The sequence below is a fragment of the Coenobita brevimanus genome, chromosome 24, assembly GCF_032717465.1.
Source record: "Coenobita brevimanus isolate Jiangsu-jjx chromosome 24, ASM3271746v2, whole genome shotgun sequence".
NCBI lineage: Eukaryota > Metazoa > Arthropoda > Malacostraca > Decapoda > Coenobitidae > Coenobita > Coenobita brevimanus.
The window spans coordinates 57,826,347-57,849,309 of NC_136977.1; the positions used below are offsets into that span (position 1 = coordinate 57,826,347).

At 39.2% G+C, this 22,963-nt stretch overlaps 1 protein-coding gene across 2 annotated transcripts in view; it reads right to left on the reverse strand.

The window, feature by feature from the left end:
- brp (ELKS/RAB6-interacting/CAST family member bruchpilot) overlaps positions 1–22,963 on the reverse strand; it is a 515,057-nt gene that overhangs the window by 87,814 nt on the left and 404,280 nt on the right. For both annotated transcript variants that reach the window (XM_080267644.1, XM_080267645.1), the window contains exons 12-14: positions 8,818–8,957; positions 2,586–5,295; positions 867–962 (exon numbers count right to left, since the gene is read on the reverse strand). In XM_080267644.1, the coding sequence (XP_080123770.1) occupies positions 867–962; positions 2,586–5,295; positions 8,818–8,957 (2,946 nt within the window). The remainder of the gene's footprint in view (positions 1–866; positions 963–2,585; positions 5,296–8,817; positions 8,958–22,963) is intronic.

A 22,963-nucleotide genomic window follows, 5' to 3' on the forward strand; every position in this document is an offset into this window, starting at 1 on the left:
TGAAGGTTTATATCCAAGGGATGGTTAGGGATGATTGCTCATGTATTACCACTCAGGGATGAGTGAGGCTGGTCAATCTCATCTTAAATGTCGGGACCAACTGCCTAGCCCTGGGCTCCTACACTCCTCATGGGGCAATGTAGGATTGGATGATGGATGGATGGATTGAATAATTTATCACAAAATTTGCTCCCAATGGATAATCACTTTCAGTAGGACTACGGTGCCATGGGTTATGCAGGTGTAACAGTGAATTAATGAGACTGCATACACAGATTTTATAAGCTTCTATTGGTTATATTTCTAAAGATTATGACTGCCATCATAAAAAAAGGAAAAAAAGTGCTGCCCTATTTTCAATAATCATGACATAAACAACCATATACAATACGGGATACCTGTATTATACAATTCTGGATTCTCCTCTCTCCCTCTCTCTCTGAACTAGGGGAAAACAAGTGACTATAGTAATTTTACTCTACTGTGTCCTGTAAACAACTAAGGAATAAATCAAAATATATCTTCACACCTTCAGCCAAAAGGTGCCTCTCCTATGCTGAATTCATCTGTTCAGTATCAGCCATATAAAATACTATACTGAGGAATAAATCAGAATATATCTTAACACCTTCAGCCAAAGGGTGCCTCTCCTATGCTGAATTCAGCCAGAATAAACTATAAAAATATGCTGAAGGGGTTACTGGAAACTTTTCCAACCCTATCAGCATAGGACATCTTTCTTATGCTGCATTAAATCATGACATCAGCCGAAGTAAAACAAAAAAGAAGTCTTTGGGGTGATGATTTAAAAGGTATATGTTACAAATATATGCAGGTTTGTCAAATATCCTTCTCTGCAGACATACCTTCATCTGTTCTTCAAGCTGCCTCTTAAGGACCTGGGAATCATTGCTTGGCCTGGCCCCATTCTGTAGCTTCTGGTTGGCCTCATGTAAGTCCAGCTGGTAATGGCAGGGAGACACAGCACCTTGTACACTCTACACTACTCATTCAGAAGCAGTAATGTATAAAAAAAAAATAACAACATTGTTTCTTCACTAACAATAATATAATATCAAAGCAAAAAGTATCAAGAAGCACGGTGCAATGATGCATTGATCCCAAAGCACCACAGTCAATCTGACACTGATATAATGATGCCAGTACTGTATTGCATAACTATAAGTTTTTGTCTGATATGTATGGTGACACAATAATATCTGGAGGTAAAGTAACTGAGATCTGTACAAATATGATGTTCTATGAAGTCATGAGGTTAATATGTTAGGATTTTTCATGAAGGAGATGTTAGTTATTTTCATGTACTGTATTACAGTTGGTAGCTTCATGCTTCTTACATGCACAGAAAACCATCTTACCATACAATCACATTACCTGTATCCTGCTAGCTTACAAACTATACTGTAATACGAAAATTATCATGGCTGCATGGAAAAATCAGTATCTGTTGCAGTAATATTCACTCAATTCCTAATAAATGAAAATGCAGTTCTATTAAAAAAGAAGTCATTTGGGGGACTATATAAGAAACCAGAGAACAAAATAACGACAAAAACTGATTAATGCCCAAACAATTGCAAATAATAAGAAACTTGTTTTGCAGTAAAAATTAGGAACAAAAATAGTAATGCAATGTGGGACAGACTGAAGAATCTTCTAACAGACAGAAATTTTGTGGAACTATAAGAAGTACAGTAGCTACACTGAGTACAGTTGGATCCATGCAAAAATATAAAGCTCTCTGGCAGATGACATCAGAACTCTGATAATGCAAACTACATGTAAAAAATCACAAAGAATTATATGAACTCCATCCATTTTTGTAACCATATATATTTAATAGTTGTTACATTCCATATACAGTATCTCTGTATTCAAAAACTGAACAATCTGAAGGAAATGTAAGATGTCACTGAAATAAAGTAGTGCACAGATTATACAACACTGTCTCAATATTTAGTACAAGTGATTAACCTAAATCATTCTAGATTCATGATAAAACTCATGTCTGAGCTGCAATTTGTCAAAAATATCATTAAGGCACTGTATGAGGATTAAAAAAAAATAGTCAATAAACTGTTTCCACAATTTTGCTTTGAAGCTCTAAGTTCACAATAAGATGGTCAGCCTTGATGGCAACTTTCTGAACTGTGAACAATACTGAGGTTGTCTTGATTAATATGAAACACATTTTCTGCACAAGGAAATACAATGTGAAATTTTTCAATATTGTAAAAGAGGAGAGGATATGGCTCTAGACATTTATGGAAAGTGTATCATCATGCAGAACTATGAAATCTACAGTGTTTGTAACTGTGATGAAAATGACTGCACCAAGTCAAGGCAATTTTGGCATTCAAGAGATAAGTACACTGTATAATTGTGGGTGAAAGTAAAGAAACAAGTTTAAGACAATAAAAGCTGAATGTCTAAAAATGTTGGCTCTGTATACTGGCAAAACTGAAAATATTTTCGTGCCTTTTAACGGCTACAGTAACATGACTATCATTTAACATTATGGTAACACATAGCAAGTCTCTGGTCCCTCCATTCCCCCAACTGACCTGCTTCCTCTCCAGCTCGTTCACCAATAACTCCAGCTGATTCTGAAGTCTCTGCTTCTCTAGGCCAGATTCCTTCAGGTCTTTGTTAGCCTTCTCCAAATCAGCCTTTAGCTTCTGTATGTCTGAGCTGTCCCTTGGATTGTTGCTCTGCTTCTGTATTTGTTGCTGTAGTTGTTGTGTTTGCTGTTGTAGCTGTTGAATTTGTTGTGTTTGCTGTTGTGTCTGCTGTTGATATTGCTGTGCCTGTTTTTGTAATGTCTGATTTTGCTGCTGCATCTGCTGATTTTGAGTGTTTAACTGCTGTATCTGTGCATTTAACTCCTGATTTTGCTGGTTTAACTGCTGAATTTGCTGATTCAGCTTTTGACTATCTTGTACAACATTTTGTAACTGCTTTTGGAGCTCCTGAACAGCTCTTTCTGCTTGATCAGCCCTCTGTTTTTCAAAAGTAACACTCTGCTGGAGCTTAGCTGTTTCACCTTCACCCTTCACAGCGCTCTCTTTTACCTGATTGTTCATCTCTGCTGCCTCACGTTCTGCCTTTTCTGCTCGCAACCTGCACTTCTCTCCTTCACTTCGCAAAGTTCCTAGTTCCTTCTCCTTCCCTTGTAGTTGGAGAATGAGGTTCTTTAGCTCCTTCTCAGCTTCTCTCTGTATAAGTCCTGCTTCTTTCTGAGCAGCTTGGGCAGCCTGTTGAGCCTTCTGTACTTCCTGCTGTAGACGTTGAATTTCTTTTTCCGCCTCTGTTCTCAGAGCATTGAACTCCTTCTCCTTTACAGACAGCTGCCCACTAAGCTTCTGGATCTCCTTTTCTCTGCCTTCTAGCATATCCTTAGCACCTTGTTCCATTTCTTTAGTTGTGTTGTTTAATTCTGACTTTATTCTTTTGTTTTCCTCTCTTGATTTCTGTAAATCAGATTCACTTTGTTTTAATTCTTGCTGGAAATTGAGCAGCATATCCTGTGACTTCTCTAACTGCTTTACTAATTGATCTCGTTCTGATTGCAGCTTTTTCAAGTTATTTTCTAATTCTGCTATCATCTTCTCACGTTTTTCTTGTGTTGTATTGAGTCTTTCTTTTTCTGCAGCAACTTTATTCAACTCATCCCTTGCTCGTTCAAGTTCCTTGTTGAGTCGAATAATTTCTTCTTTGCATTTTTCAAGATCCTGATTATACCTCTGCTGATAATCACTTGCTTTCCCAATCATGTTTTTAGTTTCATCTAAATCTCTCTTATATTTTCTGTTCTCTGTCTCAAGCCTCTCCTTAGCTTCATTAGTTCTTCTAAGTTCAGTCTGTGATTTCTCAAGACGTTCGTGGAGCTTTTCAAGTTCAACCGACATCCTCTCAAATTCAATTTTGGCTGATTCATTACTCTCTTGGTATTTGGACATATGTTGTTGTGATCTTTCCATTTCATGAGTTAGTCGCTGAACTTCTAGCTCTGCTTTTTCCTTTCCTGCCTGGGCTCGAGTTAAATCAGCTTGAGCCCTTTCTAGTCGGTCTCTCAACTTGTTGACTTCAATGGACGTCTTCTCAACCTCACTTTTGTTGCGGTCCTGTGCAGCCAGGAAGCGCTCTAACTGATCTTGACTCATCTGAAGATCACTCTTTAACCTTTCATTCTCACTTTCCAGTTTATCCACCTTTTGCTGAATTTTAGTACATTCAATCTGTGATCTCTCATACTTATCCTTAATCTTCTCAAGTTCGATCTTTTCTCTTTCAAGATCACCTTCATATTTATCATGAGCAGTGGTATATTTGCCTACTCTTGTTTGTGACTTATCTAATTCTGCCTTCAAACTTGCTATTTCTTCAGTCAATTTTTCATTTAACAGTTTTTCTTTTTGAAGATCAATTTGACTGGTGTCATATCTCTCTCTCAATCTCTCATTTTCAGCTGCTATTTTTTCTACATCTTGCTTGTTTTTCTCATAATCAAGCTGATATTTGCCTCGTTGCTGATCTGCTCGGTCCATCTCGCTCTTCAGCTTAGCTACCTCCGTTTCATACTTCTCACGTAATATGCATTCTCTCTCCAAATCTATCTGGGTTTTTTCCAGTTTATCTTTTACTCTTTCAATATCTATTTTCAGCAACTCATAATCTTCTTTTGTCCTTTCTGTGCTGTCTTGATATTTTCCCATTCGCACCAGGACTCGATCCATTTCAGCTTGTATATTCTCACATTCTTGTTGTAACTTTTCCTTTTCATTGCGTACTTTACTGAGTTCAAGAGTATTTCTCTCATACTTATCTTTGTATTTCTCTACTTCAATTTGTAACCTTGCAATTTCTTCCTGGTTTTTCTCTTGGCTGTTCTGAGCTTTACCATACTGTGCCTGAGCTCTTTCCAGTTCAAATGTCAGCTGGTCAACATCATTCTGTAACTTTTCTTTCTCACTGCCAACCCGTCGAAGTTCTACTGTGGTCTTGTCATAACGCTCTTTGATGATTGCTATGTCAACATTAAGCCTTTCAATTTCCTCCTTGAGCTTTTCTTCAGCCTCCTTTGCCCGGACACACTGTAAGCTTGAACGGTCATAAGATTCCTGAATACGATCGTAGTCTTCTTGAAGCTTAACTTTTTCATCTTTGATCTTATTAAAAAGCACCTGGGTCTTCTCTATTTCAACTTGGAGACGCTCTTGTTCAGCCTGGGCTGATTCTAATCTCGTCTGTAGTCTGTAGTTTTCACTTTGTGACCTTTAAAGGAAAAAAGGGACACATGTTACTAATGTACCAATGCAGCACATATACAATCCTTATTATTAACAGATCTGATGTGGATGAATATCATACAGACATGGCACAACACAACATTCTGATCCAATTTTATACTTCTGTGAAATATATAATGGTATCCCTTTTAACTTGACACTCATCAGACTGACTCTGTAGGGCACGAGGATGTGAAGTTATGTGTGGAATAAGTTGTAGCCTACCTACCTGGAGGAGTCAGGATTCTGGGGGCTTGAATGGTGAGTGAAAGGGAGTGTCACCCATTCAACTGGGCAAACTCTGGATAGCACCTCATTCTATCACGCTTTTTTCTGGTTCACTAGATCCTACCTCACCCCAACTTAGGGTGGGTAAGGAGGTCTGAGTGATTATTGATGATGATGACGATGATGATGACAATGACAATGATGATGATGATGATGATGATGAATATGTGCTTTTTTATCATAAAACTGTACACACTTGGCAGAATACAGAAGTCAAGGAAATAATCATGTGTTATGTCCAAGTTCAAATTCCCAATGAGTGCTGGATGCCTTTTCAATAATAATGTCATCAAAGGCACTGGACAACCGGTATAGTGCATGTTTCTGATTAAAGTTGTCTAGATAACAGCTGATACACCTTGAAGAGCAAAATATGGAAGTGGCTGTTACTGCTTCTTAAAACAAATTTCATGCAATGAATCATGACAGGAATAATTTTATCTCAACTGAGCAGCACCTATTCCCAAATGGTATGTTATTGCTTAGGGATAAATCTACAAACTCCATTCTAATCATAATAAAAATGTTAAAATCTTATTACTGGTTGATCTTCTGGCATATTGGATCAAAAATGTTGTATTACATATGATTATACAGTAAAACCTCACTATAATGGACTAGTTGGGGCCCCAAGCCATTCTGAACAAAGCAAAATTCCAATAAAAACGACATCTGGACTTCCCCCTGCTAACCCGGCCTTTATCCAATATACAGTACATCCCCCTAGTATGTGCCTATATGGGCGGCAGAGGACGTCGCGTACTAGGAATTCGCATACTGTGAATACATAAACTTACGGGAAAAATTACATTTGGGCGGCACCCCCCTTCATGGGCAACCCTTGAGATGCCTTTCAGACCTAAGTATTGTACTATACAGGGAAACTATCTAAGGCATATTACCCCTTTCAGACCTAAGTATTGTACTATACAGGGAAACTATCTAAGGCATATTACCCCTTTCAGACCTAAGTATTGTACTATACAGGGAAACTATCTAAGGCATATTACTTTAGATAAAGTAAACCAACAAGATTATGGCTTTACTAGGTAATCATCAAGGACATGGCTTAACTAAACCAACAAGAATATGGCTGCTCACCTTTACCCAAGAGAACAACAGGCGTGATGGAAGTAAGAAGAGGATCCGAGGCAGGATGAGGCACCTAGCATGCATCTCCTGTTATCACCCACCACACCACCCGACACACCACCTTCCTCACCACTTTCCTCACCAGCACTTTTGATACTTTCACTACCTAATGCACTCACTTCATTCACAGACCTTTCAAAGTCTATTTCTGACACCTCAGACATCGAATCAGCCTCCTTATCCTCCTCAGGATATGGCTCTTCTGATGTTGACGGGAGTGATTCCTCACTTTGTACAAGCCGAAGAAAGGTGATGAGTGTTTGTTTCCATCTGTTTACTTCCTGGTTGTGCTTGTCGGTGTAGAAGAGGAAGGTTCTGTCCAGTGAAGACATCACCTCCTCCACTCGCAACTGAGAGCATTCGATGTCCTTGAAATCTTCCTTGAATTTATCAAGGGCACACAGTACCCTGCTGTTCTCCATCATGGACAAATATTCACTCTCCATCACTGGTGTTGCTGCCTTTTCTGCTGCTATCTCCAACTCAAAATGGGTGGAGCGTAGGCAACCATTATTGCTTTTTGGGGGGGCAATGTCGTGTACTCGGGGTAACTCCGGATTTGGGCCACTCTCGCTGCCTGTCTCGCTTACAAGGAGTTCAATTTGCGTACTAATAAATAATACACTAAAAAAAAAAAAAAAAAAAAAGGTCCTCGCGTAAAAGGGGGATCGCGTACTCGGAACTCGCGCACTGTGGGGATGTACTGTATCAGACATTAATTTGGATTGCACCAATGGTTTTTAAACTGTTTTCACTACCATTACAGTACTGTTCTGTACTGTATTATCCCTTCACTACAATAATCAAATGGTGTAATATATATAATAATACTGTACTGTGCATTAATAAACATGTCTTTCATGTACATTATATTGGTGAGCATAGTTGAGGTGGTCAGGCAGTCCGGATTGCTTCTGGCTTTATCAGACTTTTTCTGATATATATGAATTAAGTCAAGTAGCTCCATGATTCCAATGAAAGTGAATTCTGGTCTAATGAAGTCCATTATATCAAGGTTTTACTGTACTTACATGACTGTATTCAGTGTTCATAATCAGATCTGTCTCTTGTATCTCTTAAAATACATACAGTTATATGACATGTTATAATATATATAACTACATTTATTCAGCTCTTGTAAAGTAAAAAAAAATAAATAAATAAATAAAAAATAAAAGAGGATGAGAAGATAAGAATATAAAATCAGACAGAAAATAAATGAGGTAATGAGTCAGAGGAAACAAAGGAATGATTTACTGCAAGTAGAAGAGTATGAAATCCGTCTATACAGCACTATCTCATTTCAGGTACGAACAATTTGTAAGAAGATATCTGGTCCTCCAATGAACCATTAATGGACTGACTATAATGACGGACTAGGAGATTAGCTTGGTAATACCCTTTTATGTTTGGAACAATAAACTAAGTAGTATAAAATCCAACAACAACAACATTCTAGTAACTGAGTTTGCTTCATCAAAGTGTATATGCTGCATTTACCCTTTTAGTCCAAGAAGTTTCTCTCGAGCTGAATAAAGTAATGAGGCAGGTCATCATACTTATGACATCAATGGATATACAGCACCTTCTAAGCCCTTCAGTCTGAGACATGCTTCTTAATTTGAATCAAAGTGATTGGCCTCTGCCAGTCGAGTAAAAAATAAGCTGTCACTGTACTGAAAGGATTAACTAAGCTTCTCTGTAACTGGAATATTAAGCACTGCTCAGCCAATAATACAGAAGTTAAATGATGGACTTTCTGGGCAAATACTAAACTATAAAAATGCCAGGTTTCATTTAACAAAGACTTGAATTCTATTCAAAGCAGAATTTTACAACAGGTGAAAGTTTATGCAACTACTGTATATAAGGGTATAATACTGGAAATTTAGTAATGTGCAAAGAAATATTTCGTGATAAACATGACTGCAGTCTATGGCTTTAAATGATAACAAATAATTTCTTTTAAGTTTACTGTATCCATTAACCAATATGACCTGTAGCCTACTAAGCTGTATTAAAAAAAAAAAAAAAAAGGAAATTCCTTTCACCTCTGTTCCCAACTTACTTGTCAAACTTCTCTAGAGCTCTCTCAAACTCCCTGTTTGCTACATCTTTTTCATCTTGAGCTCTGGTGACTTGTGCCTGAGCTTTCTCAAGCTTATCTTTAAGAATATCCACTTCAGTAGAACGGTCATCTCGTTCCATCTGAATAGAACAACTAGAGTTAGTACTAGAACAGTCATCTTGTTCCATCTGAATAAAACAACTACAGTTAGTACTAAGGGTAACACAGTTCATTAAGAAATTGCATATCTGCTATGGAATATTATATATTAATTTCATTATTTGGCAGACTCTGTACACTGCTGTAATTCTGCACTAATATATATACTGTTACATATGTTAATACATTATTTTCATACTATACCTTCCTTCTACATCACTGTACATTATTCAATTAATTTTCCAGGAACAATGAAGTGCTAAACTCACTGACATCAGGCATTGAAAAGGTAAGAAATCTGTAGTGATGGGGAGGAAACTGTCAAGTAGAGTAGTTATCAAAATGAGGACACAGAGAATAGATAAAAGAATGCAAAATAAAATATGGTCTTTACAACAAGAGCCTGAACCTCATCAAATAAAAGGACAGTATTGTATGGTATAATCCTCATCAAATAAAAGGACAGTATTGTATGCTATACTAACTGTTGTAGAAAAATATATCTATCTATCTATCTATCTATAGCCCGACGCCCTAATCCCGCAAAGGGTGGCCGCAGACAAAACGCCTCCAAGTCACTCTGTCACCCACCATTTGACTCCCCTCCCCCCAACTCACCCCCCCCTCCCTCATATACCTCTCAACTCCATCCCTCCACCTCATCCTCGTTCTACCCCTCCCTCTCCCTCCCTCCACCTCACCCACATACACCCTCTTAGTCAGTCTTTCACTCTCCATCCTCTCCACATGTCCAAACCACCTCAGTGTATTTCTCCTAATCTTTTCAACCACATCCCCATCTACCCCACAACGTTCCTTCACTTCTTCATTCGTCAACCTGTCCCTCCATGTCACTCCACATGCTCCTCTCAAGTAACTCATTTCCACTGCTCTCACTCTTGACTTGTTCCCCTCTTGCAAGGTCCACGCCTCGCTTCCATACGTCAGAGTAGGGATCACAATACCATCATGCAGAGACTTCTTAACTTCCATACTCACTTCCCTATTTCTCATCACTGCTTTCAGCATGCCTACAACCTTCCTTCCCTGCTGTACCCTTTCACGCACTTCATCCCCCAAAGTTCCATCCTTACTCATCACACTACCCAAGTACTTGAATGCACTCACATTCTCCATATCCTCACCATCCAACCTCACTGCACACTCTGTGACTTCATTCCTCTCAAACACCATAACTTTACTTTTGTTTACATTAACTTTCAGCTTCCTCCTCCTACACACTGTCCCAAATTCATTCACCAAACCTTGCAACTCCCATTCATCTTCACTCAACAATACTGTATCATCGGCAAACAGCAACACCGGAAGCTTCCAAATCTCACCCTCATTCATTAGGGCCACCCCCACATCCACTGCCCTACCTTGTACCTCCTTTACGACCCCATCCATATATATATTAAACAGCCATGGAGACATTACACACCCCTGTTTCAGTCCCACATTGAGATCAAAGAACTCACTCAGCTCACCATCCACTCGCACCGTAGCCCTAGCTCCCTCGTACATACTCTTCACAGCACTCAACAATTTCCCCTCCACTCCATATATTCTTAATACCTTCCACATACCTTTCCTATCTATTCTGTCATAAGCTTTCTCCAAGTCCATGAAGGCAGCGTACACTTTCCTTCCCTTCTCTAGATACTTCTCCACTAAACATCTTAGAACAAATATCTGATCTACACACCCTTTTCCCTTCCTAAATCCCCCTTGTTCTTCTCCAACTAGCTCCTCTGTCATATGCCTAACCCTATCAATGAGTATTCTACCATATATTTTACCAGTCACACTAAGAAGGCAAATACCCCTATGGTTACCACATACTTCTCTCTCCCTTTTCCTTTGTACAGAGGAACAATTATACCTGATTTCCAGTCCTCTGGAACCCTTCCCTCTTCCCAAGCCAATCTACACAACTTCCATATCCACTCCGCATACAATCTCACCCCCATACCTAAGCATTTCACCACATACTCCATCAATTCCTGGGGCCTTTCCCAGCTTAATCTTCTTCATCGCTTCCCACTACTTCCGACCTACTGATCTCTTCCTCCCTCCTCTCATCTCTTCTTCTCCCAGCCATTCCCCAACCACTTATACTCACACTGCTCTCACTCTCTACATTCAACAAATCCTCAAAGTGCTCCTTCCATCTCCTCAATTTCTCTCTCTTCTCTACCAACAATCTATTATTCCTATCTTTCACTCCCCTACTATTTCCCCTTTCACACATCCTTACTTTCTTTACCTCCTTCCAAAACAATTTCTTACTCTCCCTCCATTTCACACTCAGATTCCTCCCAAACTCTTCATCCACTTTCTTCTTACTCTCCTTCACCAGTCTCTTAACCTCCCTTCTCCTGCTCACATATACCTCTCTCTTCTCTCTCTCTCATCTTCTCCCCTCCCTCTACTCGCCAACCATTCACCATATGCCTTATTCTTTTGTTCCACAGCTCGTTTCACCTCATCATTCCACCATGCTGTCCCTTGCACACCCTTGCATCTCCTCCTCACTCCACAAACCACCTCACACGCTGCGCTTATCTCTTCCGTGAATATCTTACATACGTCTTCCACCCCTTCCATCTGCTCTAGCTCATACCTTCCCAATCTTTCTTCCACTATGCTCTTATACTCTGTCCTCTTCTCACTATCTTGCAATTTCTCCACTCTTCTCACAGGAGCTGTTTCCTCCTGTCTTCCCCTTCGCCTCCTCAACCACTTTCTTTGCAGCTCTACCTTGGCCATCACTAAGTGATGGTCCGAGACTCCATTCCCCCACCCTCTCCACACCCTTGCATCCAACACTTGTCTTCTCATTCGCTCATCCACACACACGTAGTCTATCATTGCCTTTCGTTCAACAAGTTCACCATCCATCCTCCTCATTACTCTCCATGTATACCGGTGGATCATCTTATGACGAAAGTAGGTGTTGGCTATTGCCAACCCCTTACCAGCACAGATGTCCACCAAAGCACTACCATTCCCATCTACTTCTGCTGGCACACCCACTGACCAACCACTCCATCCACTCGTACATTCCCGACTTTGCCATTCATGTCTCCAATCAACATCACTCTCTCGCTCCTCTCAAACTTGTCCATACATGCTTCTACTCTCGCCCAAAACTCATCTTTCACTCTTGCCACTCGATCCTCTGTTGGAGCATACACACATACAATCGACCATGCTTGTATACCTACTTTCATCCTCACCCATACAATCCTTGCACCCACTGTTCCATACTCTCTTATATTCTCCTTCCACTTCTTGCTTATCATCAGACATACTCCCTCTCTTGCCCTCTCATTCTCACTGACTCCCGCACATATACCTACACCGTATTCCCATTCTCTCATCCTTTCACCTTTCCATTTAGTTTCAGTCAATCCACATATATCCACTTTTGCATCCTCAAGCACCTGGACAATCTCTCTCTCTTTCACTTCATCATTCACTCCTCTCACATTCCACGTTCCTACTCTCAGAATGTCCTTTGTCCGTTCCTTAGTCGTCAACGTATGGTCCGTCCGGGTCCGAGGCGCTTTATTTGCTTTTTTAGTTAGTTCTTTTTACGGGGTGGGGCACTAACCCACCACCAACCCTTTTAGTCGCCTCGTACGACAAGCAGGGATACTGGGGGAGTATTCTTGGAACCCCCTACCCCCAGGGACAAAAAAGTAGAGGCCCCCAAGGAGGGAATCACACCAGCCGCGAGCCGACACATATCTGTATATATATATATATATATCACAGGTTGCCCACGTACTTCAGTAATCCTTCAATACATATTGTGAAACGATTGGATGATGGATGATGGAATATTGATTGCTTAAGGCATAAAGTCAGACAAGCTGCATCCTACATCTGACTAATGATTCAGCCTACACAACAATTTTGCCTGCAGTATTGTACTTAAACAAAACATACAGAAATAAAAAGCTCTCATGAATAAAATTATTTTTCTTTTTTTATCTAAATCCAAAACTAATGTGCTATGAAAAAAGTGGGCCCTTGAGTAATGCATATATCTGCTACTGGCAGGGTACTGTGGTGAAGATAACCATGCTACACAAAAATAGGGAAACCATTTTAAAGGTGTACCTACTTCTGGTATCTTGGCCAAGGAATACCTTAAACACCTTGCTAAGCTGTGTTATAACAATGTACTGTACAGTACATGCAAACACACAAACACACATCAAACATGGCTGAAAATGTAAACAATGAGGGACTCGAATTTCAAGGATTTGATAGAAATACCAATGTCATGGACCTGGTTAAAACATTAATTATGAGGATTAGTGAACTTGAAAAGAAAGTAGAGAATCTAGTGATAAATGATGTGCCTGAAAATACGGAGACTACCATACAGAGTCTGATCAAGTCCAATGAGACAGCGAATGAAGAGAATAGAAATTTGAAGCGTAAGAATGTTGAATTGAGGAGGAAACTAGAAGACAGTACTAACAAAACGGAGAAGGTGAGTAGTGTATTAGAAGAGCATAAGGCAAAGAGGGCACACATAGAAGAAGAACAGAAAGAAGTGGTCAACTTAAGAGAAATCATTCAGGAAGGAAGGGAAATGAACAAGAAAAAAATGGAAGAAAATGTAGTGAAAATACTGAAGAAAAAAGAGAAAATAGTGAGAGAAACTGTAGAAAGGAACAGATGTGTGGTAATATTTGGAAACAGGGAGGAGGAAGAAAAGGTTAGGTTCGTAAGACTCGAGAGAGACATGAACCTGGTGAGAGGAATATTAGGCAAGATTGACCCCGAAGGAGACAAGTGGGTTAAAGAAATTGAGGAAGTAAGGAGGATAGGGCCTTATAAGAACAGGGAAACAAGACCAATGAGAGTTAAGTTTACATCAGAAAGTGTAATAAATGAGATACTTAAAGTGACCTGGAAATTAAGCAAAGAGGCAGGGATGGAAAATATTATAATAAGAAAAGATTTGAATGAAGAAGAAAGAGAAGTTTTAAAATCATTGAAGGAAGAAGTAAAGGAAAAAAATGATAAGAGGACAGAGGAAGAATGTAATACTTTTTTTTGGAGAGTAATGGATATGAAAGTAAGGAAGTGGTATTTAAGGAAATAGAAGTGAAGGAAACTAAGGGGGATGGCTGTGAAAGATCAGAAGTTGAGGAAGTGGTAAGGACAGAGAGTAGGAGAGAAGAGGGTATTAAAAATGTCAAAAATAATTTGAAGGTGATATATACTAATGTTGATGGTTTCATATCGACAAGGATCGAAATTAACGATTTCTTGAGAGAACATGAACCTGATGTCATGTGCTTTGTAGAGATCAAATTAAGAGAAGATATTGATGTTCATTTGGGAGATGGTAAATACAAACTGTGGAGAAAAGACAGAAAAGAAAAAAAGGGAGGAGGAGTGATGATAGCAGTGAAGAACAACATAAATGTAGATACTGTGGAAATGGGAGAAGGCAGGGCTGAAGTGCTATATATGAAATTAGAAACTGGAGTGAATGTTAAGGGAGATATGGCGGTAGTGTATGTTCCCCCAAAGATGAGAGCATGGAAGGATGACGAATACCAAGAGATGTTGTCAGATATGGCTAGCTATTTACAAAAAATAACTGAGAAAAGCAATAATATAATTTTGGTGGGTGACTTTAACTGTAAAGAGGTGAACTGGGAGGAATGGTACTCGGGAGGCAGCGAGGATTCGTGGGGTACTATGTTATTAAATATAATAATGAACAATGTGATGACGCAATGGGTCAAAGAAGAGACACGGTTTCGAGGTGAGGACACACCAGCAAGGTTAGATTTACTGTTTACCAAAGAACCCGATGTAACAGAATCATTGAAATATCTCTGTCCTTTAGGAAAAAGTGATCATGTGGTCATTGAGTTCCAGATGTTAATAGGGAAAGTCGAGCCAAGAGACGAGCTTCATGGACAGGGAAGATACAACTTTGGGAAAGCAATTTTACAGGATTGAGAAACTTTTTTGAAAAAGCGGATTGGAGAAAATTCAGAGAAACAAGAGAGATACAGAGGAAGTGGGATATCTTTCTAGACCTCTATAATTTGGGAGTGGAAAATTTTGTACCAAGAGTAAGAGGGAAAGAAAACAGGAAAAAGGAGTGGTTTAATAGAAGGTGTATGATAGCAAAAAAAGAGAGAGATAAGGCGTGGAACAATTGGAGAAAGAGAGGTAACAACAGAACAAAGGAAGAATATAAAAGAACAAGAAATGAATACACAAGAATACGTTAAGAAGAAGAAAGGAATTTTGAAAAAGGTATAATAGACAAATGCAAGGATGAACCCAAACTGTTTTATAGATTTGTTAATGGCAAACTGAAACAAAAGGAAGGAATCACCAAACTGAATGTAGAAGGAGAAGTCTATAAGGATGCGGCAATGCAAGCAGAAATAATGAACAAATGTTTCCAGTCAGTTTTCACTAAAGAAAAGGAGCTTGTGGAAGGGGAGGGAGTGATTAGAAATGTTCCGGTGATAAAAGATATAAAAGTGGAGGTACAGGAAGTGTATAAATTACTGGCAACTCAAGATGTAAGGAAAGCCCCAGGACCTGATGGAATTTCTAATTGGGTACTCAAGGAATGCAGAGAACAACTGGCGGATAAAATTCACAGTTTAATCGTATGCTCACTGGAAGAGGGGAAAGTGCCACAAGAATGGAAGAGGGCAAATGTGGTACCAATCTACAAGGGAGGAAACAGGGAAGAACCCCTGAATTATAGACCAGTGTCTCTAATCAGCATGGTGGCAAAATTGTGTGAGAGAATCCTGAAAGATAGATGGATAAAATATCTGGAAGAGATGAATATTTTGGCTGAATGTCAGTTTGGATTCAGAAGTGGAAGGTCATGTGTTTCTAACTTGTTGAGCTTTTACTCAAGAGCGATTGACGTGGTACAGGAGAGAGATGGTTGGGTGGATTGTGTGTACTTAGACTTAGAGAAGGCCTTTGACATGGTACCTCATAAGAGACTAATGTGGAAACTAGAATATATAGGAGGACTGAAGGGGAAACTTCTGGAATGGATGAGAGACTTTTTGAGAGACAGACAAATGAGGACAGTAATAAAGGATAGGATGTCTGGATGACGGGAAGTAAAAAGTGGAGTCCCTCAAGGCTCGGTGTTGGCGCCAGTAATGTTCCTGATTTACGTATATGATATGATAGATGGAGTGAACAGTTATGCAAGTCTGTTTGCTGATGATGTAAAGATCTTGAGGAAGGCAGAGGTTGAGGAGGATTGTAAAATACTGCAGGAGGATTTGGATAGGATACACGATTGGAGCCGGACGTGGGAAATGAAATTTAATGTAAAGAAATGTAAAATATTGGAAATGGGTAAAAGTACAGTACCAGGAGGCCATCACTGAATTATTTGTTGGGTAATGAATTAATCACAAAAAGGAGAGAAGAGAAAGATTTGGGAGTGCTGGTCCAAGATAGTTTGTCACCAGAAAAGCACATTAACAAGATAGTTGGAGAGACTTATAAACTCTTGACTAACATAAGAGTAGCATTTCATTATATGGATGAGGAGATGATGAAAAAATTGAGTGGCCATGATCTGCCCTAGGTTAGAATATGCAGCGGTAGTGTGGTCCCTACACAAAAAGAAAGATATAAACAAGATTGAGAGAATACAAAGAACAGCAACCAAGACGGTCCCCAGTCTGGCAGACCTGTCATACAGAGAGAGGCTGGAAAAGCTGGATTTGCCTTCCTTAGAGGAAAGGAGAAAGAGGGGAGACATGATTGCAGTGTTCAGGACCATGGTGGGAGTAGATAAAATTGACAAAGAAGATCTGTTTGTATGGGATAAGAGAGCAACAAGAGGTTACGGAATGAAATTGAAAAAGTCAAGCTGCTTGAAGGATATCAAGAAACATAGCTTTCCTTACAGAAGTATAGACTTATGGAATAGCCTGGACAAAGAGATCGTCCAGTCTAAAAACTTAAATGAGTTTAAAGCTAAATTTGACTTATTGAGAAACAGCGATGGAAACCCACGAGCATAGTACATTCTGTGTATATCACAATTAGGTATATTAGGTAAATACTTAAATATTTGGAATGACTCAGACAAAGAGGTGGTGCATGAGAAAAACATTCATGTGTGTAAAGGTAGACTTGATAAATGTGGATATGGAGACAGGACAACACGAGCATTGCTCAATTCCTGTATACTACATATAAGTAAATACACACACACACACACACACACACACACACACACAGCTTCCTGGCTCAGTGGTAATGCTCTCACCTAGCATCTGCTAAGATGGGGGTTTGCATTTTGCTTGGGACGCAAAAAGTTTCATTGACGAAGTGGGTGGGTACTGTCCCCCTTAAGCAAGGGGATGGGTGTGTGAATGTGTGAAGTTCAAGGCTTTGCCCTTAGATCTGAATATATGAGCTCTCAACTCTCTTCCGGGAGGGTAAAAAAAAAAGCTGATGATTACAACTGTCATGTGATCCTGACCGACCCGGTGAATTACACACACACACACACACACACACACGAAGAAAGACTAAATAAACTGAATCTACCAACACTACAGGAGAGAAGGAAAAGAGGTGACATGATAATGCTATATAAGTGCATATCGGGAAAGGAGAAAATAGATATAAATGATTACTTAACATATGGAGAAGCATCAGCAAGAGGACACTGCAAAAAACTGCATAAGAAGAGAGGTGATAAAGACGTAAGGAAATTCAGTTTCCCAAACAGAGCAATTGATCAATGAAATGCACTACCGAATGAAATAGTGTGTGCCAAAACAATTCACAAATTTAAGGATATGTACGATAAATATGGTTTAAGACACGGGACAGTACGAGCTTGACTCATTCCTGTAAAGATACAATTAGGTAAGAACAATTAGGTAAGAACACACACACACACACACACACACATCAACTACACTTGAGTGACGTGACATCATTTTTGGCCTGAGTCAAAAGTGATGTTATATAGTGCCATGTTGCAGTTGTACATGACCATGTCTCTGATGAAAAGGTCATTTTTTTACAAGAAAAAAAAAAACTGTATATATATATATATATATATATATATATATATATATATATATATATATATATATATAATCTGACATATTACTCAAGGGCCTACTGTATATTATAGTAAACAAAAAAAATTTAATCCAATAACTTTAAACAACTTAATATTCATGCTGTGCATGCACATCAGTTTTGTCAGGCACTACTTTCACTGATGATTTGCTGACTTACTGTATTCAAGATCTTCAAATAAGGATGAAAATAAGGTGTAATGCCCTCTAGGCTACATTAAGCTTACCTCTCCCTCATTATGTCTCTGATCTTTATACCGTATATACTTAGCTGTACTACATATTCCTCCATCTTCATGCTAATAACATTCTGTTTCTCCTCTCTCAGTATTTTGCCTCTAATTTAAAGTTCTTTATTTGGTATTCAATCTATGAGGTCTGTTCAGAAAGTATACAATCTCAGTCTCTAGAAAAATAAATAGCTAACCTGTTGAGGTTAGGTCTATTAAGGGCCAATAAGATAGTCAGATTGTTTTCATGTCCATTCAATTTACTTCAGGTCCTGTTATATTGTGCTTTGTATGGTTTATTTTAGCAGGAAAGACTTTGTACAAGCTTGAATGTGTCAGTACTGCTGATCTGATGGCAATGCTCTATGCTAAACAATCTCAGTCAACACCTCAGTTCAGTTCTCCTACCTCTGGGGTCATTTTGAAAGAGCTCATTCCAAGTATTCTTAACTCAATATCCTGGAGCCCTACCTTCCTCATTCACACATCTAGATCTTTTCCCAGTAATTTCCATTCCCCATTTTTTCTGTATGTTCAATCTTTCTCAGTCTTGCAGTATGCATCACATCACCAATGCATCCAGTTCCCTGATGCCATTTTAGTTTTTCATTTGTGAATCTGCTGTTTGCAGCTCTATCACTTAGAGATGCACTGGCCATCTTCATCTCGGTAAACTTAAATCTCAAAATGTCATGCTTTTTTACTACTCAAGCTTCACTACCATACAACGCTAAACTTCTCACACAGGCACTTTCTCTTAATGTCAAGAGGAAAAAGTTTCCTAAACTTCTTTCATGCATACCTAACTCTAGCAATGGAGCATGTTTCATCTCTCCCAAGTCAAAATCATATTGCTTACATAACCAGATAACAAAATTCCCCTACACAGTCAGAAGACACATTCATCATGATTATTCCTATACATCTATCTCTCTTTCCTTGTTTATCCTGAAAAGTGCACTTTGAGCAAACCACATCCAACAACCTACCTCTTGACAGGACAGCAGCCCTTTTGCATCCATTTATCACATTTTGAATAACTCCAACTACCCTTCTGACACACAGCATATGACCATCCATCTTCAGCCACCAAGGTACCACCATCCAACCGAGTATTCATCACTCCCATTATACTTATATATTATTCACTCAATCCTGACTTCATTCCATCACTCAATTCTAAATCTCTATGGCCTCTCTCATTATCTACAGCGAACATTAAGTTATAAGCATACAACAGCTCCCAAGGCAGGCAAGTCCCAAAGACACTTGACACAGCCTCAAACTCAGTGCTAAACAGCAAAGGGTTCAAGAGAAAGAATTTTACCATTCATCGGAGCAATTAGTACTGAAGCAACTTCACTCTCACCTGGTTACTTGCACACTTGTGCCTAATCATAACTACTATGTGGATCCATTCCTCAAAAACAAACTTTCTTATTGCATGTTATACTGCATCTCTTGCAATCACATCAAAAGCCTTCTCTAAGCCAACAAAAACAAAGTAAAATTCTCTCTTCAAACAAAAGAACTTCTGAAGTTGCATTGCAATTAATATTGTATCAGTGGTTCATCAATTATTAAGCATAAAAGCCAACTGCAGCTTGCTAATGTTAACTCTCTTCTTAAGACACTCCAGGGCTCTTTCCATAATGTGTACCATTTGATCCAATTGTTCAGGTCACAATCGTACAGCAATCCCTTGGTTATTGCACTTTTGGTTATAGTGGTTTTTGTTATCACTGTGAGATGGAACTCTGGAAGCCTGCTGTTATAATGTATTTTCTGGCTCAAAAACTTTGTTATCACATGCCTGAGCTGGTTTCTGCTGACAATGATGGAGCAGTGTCTGTGGTTCCAGATGGCTCTGAGAGATTCAAAGATGAGGCCCTAATCAAGAAGTTATTTCCAGGTGATGGAGACCACTAACTCTCCATCCCCTCACCTCAGAACTCTACCTCAAGATCATCTCAGGCATCTCTATTGTACATATTTCTTTCTTACTGTGCCCTTTTCGTCACATTGTATTAACCAAATCATGCCTTTATGTGTTTCTGATTCTTACCATAACAGCATGTATGTATTTGGTGGGCCTAGATTGTCATAAATGGGACAATTTGGACTTGTACTTTGGATGCCTAGTACAAAAAGGATAAATCACGTAAGTTCTGTGCTTTTGTTATTGCACAATTCCTTTATCATGCACCATGTTTGGTACTGGTACTAATTATGCACGATAACAATGGGACTGCTGTACTTGCAATTTTAGCCCCGGGTTCATCTGAATGTGAACCCAATGGATTGCAGGCTGAAGTTGCCCCTCTCCAGTAACTAGGCCACTGCAGTCGACCCAGCCAAAAGCATCACACTTCCCCTTATAAATGTACAAAGAACTCTACTATAACTTATAAGATCAGTTAATGTGCTAATCTCACCTCAAAATCTCCAGACACTTGCAACATTTTAGCTACCATACTATACAGATAGTTGACTTTCTTTTCATCTGGCAGGACTGGGCTACTCTCTTAACTTGAGTACTAAGTCATGGTTACCTGAAACTTGATGAACCTTATTTACGAGGTGGGAATGAGTCTCCTTGGTTACAAGTCAAAATCAACTCTCCCATCTGACTACACATGGCCACCAATTGATTTGCTAGATGAAAACAAACCAATTATAGTAGTATTACCCAATTTCACCTTATCAACTGCCTTAGTTACAATCCTAAGAACAAGCTATGGCACACCCAAAGTCTGACTTGACTCCTATCTATGACTGGGGTAAAAGTAATCATGTTTTTAATGGATCAAAAACTCAGTTCTTACACCTACCACCCATCCATCCACCATCCAATCCTATGTTGCCCCAGAAGGAGCGTTGAAACCCAGGGCTAGGCCTAGCCCCAGGCTTACACCTAGCAACCTGTCAAACTCTTCCACAGGAGTACCCACTTTTAATAACATCCAGCTCAATCCTTCATCATCTTTAAACATACTTGGGGTTAAATTGTCTCAGGATTTATCTTGGAAAGATAATATTACATCTCTTGTAAAATCTCCTTCCAAGAGATTAGGTGTGCTACGCCGACTCCATACTTTCTTTACCTCTGCACAGTTGTTGACTTTATACACAGGTTTTATCTGCCCCTGTGTAAAGGAAAACTCTCATGTGTGGGGAGACTCCCCACATACAGCTCTTCCCAACATGGTGGGGTCAAAGGCTTTTCCATCTCATTAACTCTCTTCCTCTTACTGGCTCCCTTCAACCTCTATCTCATGGCCGCACTGTTGCATCTTTATCAGCTACTTCAATGGTCACTGTTCCTCTGAACTATCTGCCTGTACTCCTCCATCACTACGATGGGCACATAGCACCCATCTAGCAACAAATTCTTATCCCTTTTCTGTCCAACTCTCTAATGCAAGACTTAACTGTTACTCCCTGTCCTTCTTTTATGCACTTGGGTCAACTCTGGAACTGTCTTCCTCTAACTGTATTATATTTCCTAAGATCTCCAGTCTTTCAAACGTACTGTGTCCAGGATTCTCAAAATGAATGAATCTTGGATTTGGCTCTGTGTTGTATTGTTTTTGTGTTTTCTTAGAAGGAACAGTTTGCAGGCTCCTGTCCTTTGGTTCCTTTTCCTTGCATTAAAAAAAATGCAAGTTTTCTGTACCTTGGTGCCACGGTACAGAAAACTTGTCCTCAGCAGTCGCTTTAGTGCTGATGTACAAATACAACAAGATTTCTAGTCAAAGATGTCACATATCAAATTTGCAGCAAATTGGATGAAAACTGATGATTTTATGCCCATTTGAAATTTTAGGCCAGACCCACCTGACACTGACCCCCCTACTGGCTAACTCGGGGGTGACCCCCTTGATGTAATGAGGCATGTAGGATGCAGATTTGAAAGATGCACATTTAGGTTTTGGTTTCATGTTGATATGATGAATTTGAAAGTTATGGCATTTTTTTTTTTTTTATATATATACATTTTTTGGGGTCTACAGCCTGGGCCTTGGCCCAAAACTCAATCAGGTGATCAGAAGGTCATAGCCCATTATCCCTGTAATTTTAATCCAAATTGCACCCGCAGTTTTTGGGTAAAGTTGTTAACTGACAGACAGACAAACAGAAAAACCAAGTGAAAACAATACCCATTCCTAAGCCCCTCCAGGGCAGGGACAGGTTAAAAAAAAAAAAAAAAGAAAAGAAAAAAAAAGAAAAGAAAAAAAAAAGGCAGTAACCAATGGCGTAAAACTAATTCAGTTATCCTCGGACTTCTCCTCTCAGTGTCAAACTTCGCATTCAAATGATAACTGTAATGATCTCTCCATGCAACCCAGATATTCTCACTCCTGATTATTTCTTTAACTTCATTATTCTTCACACAGTTAGCCAATAGCATCCATATTTTTTCCAATCCACTACCACTACATTAAATACTTTATTCCTATCACTGGTCCACTCAATATGCTTTATAAGGGTTCCAAAGACAGCATCTTAAACATATACACCTCTCTTCTAGCTCAAGGTGAGGTCCTATTCGGACAATTCAGGCAAATTACAATTCATTTAGGCAACAAACACCTTCAGATCCATTCAGAGAACTTC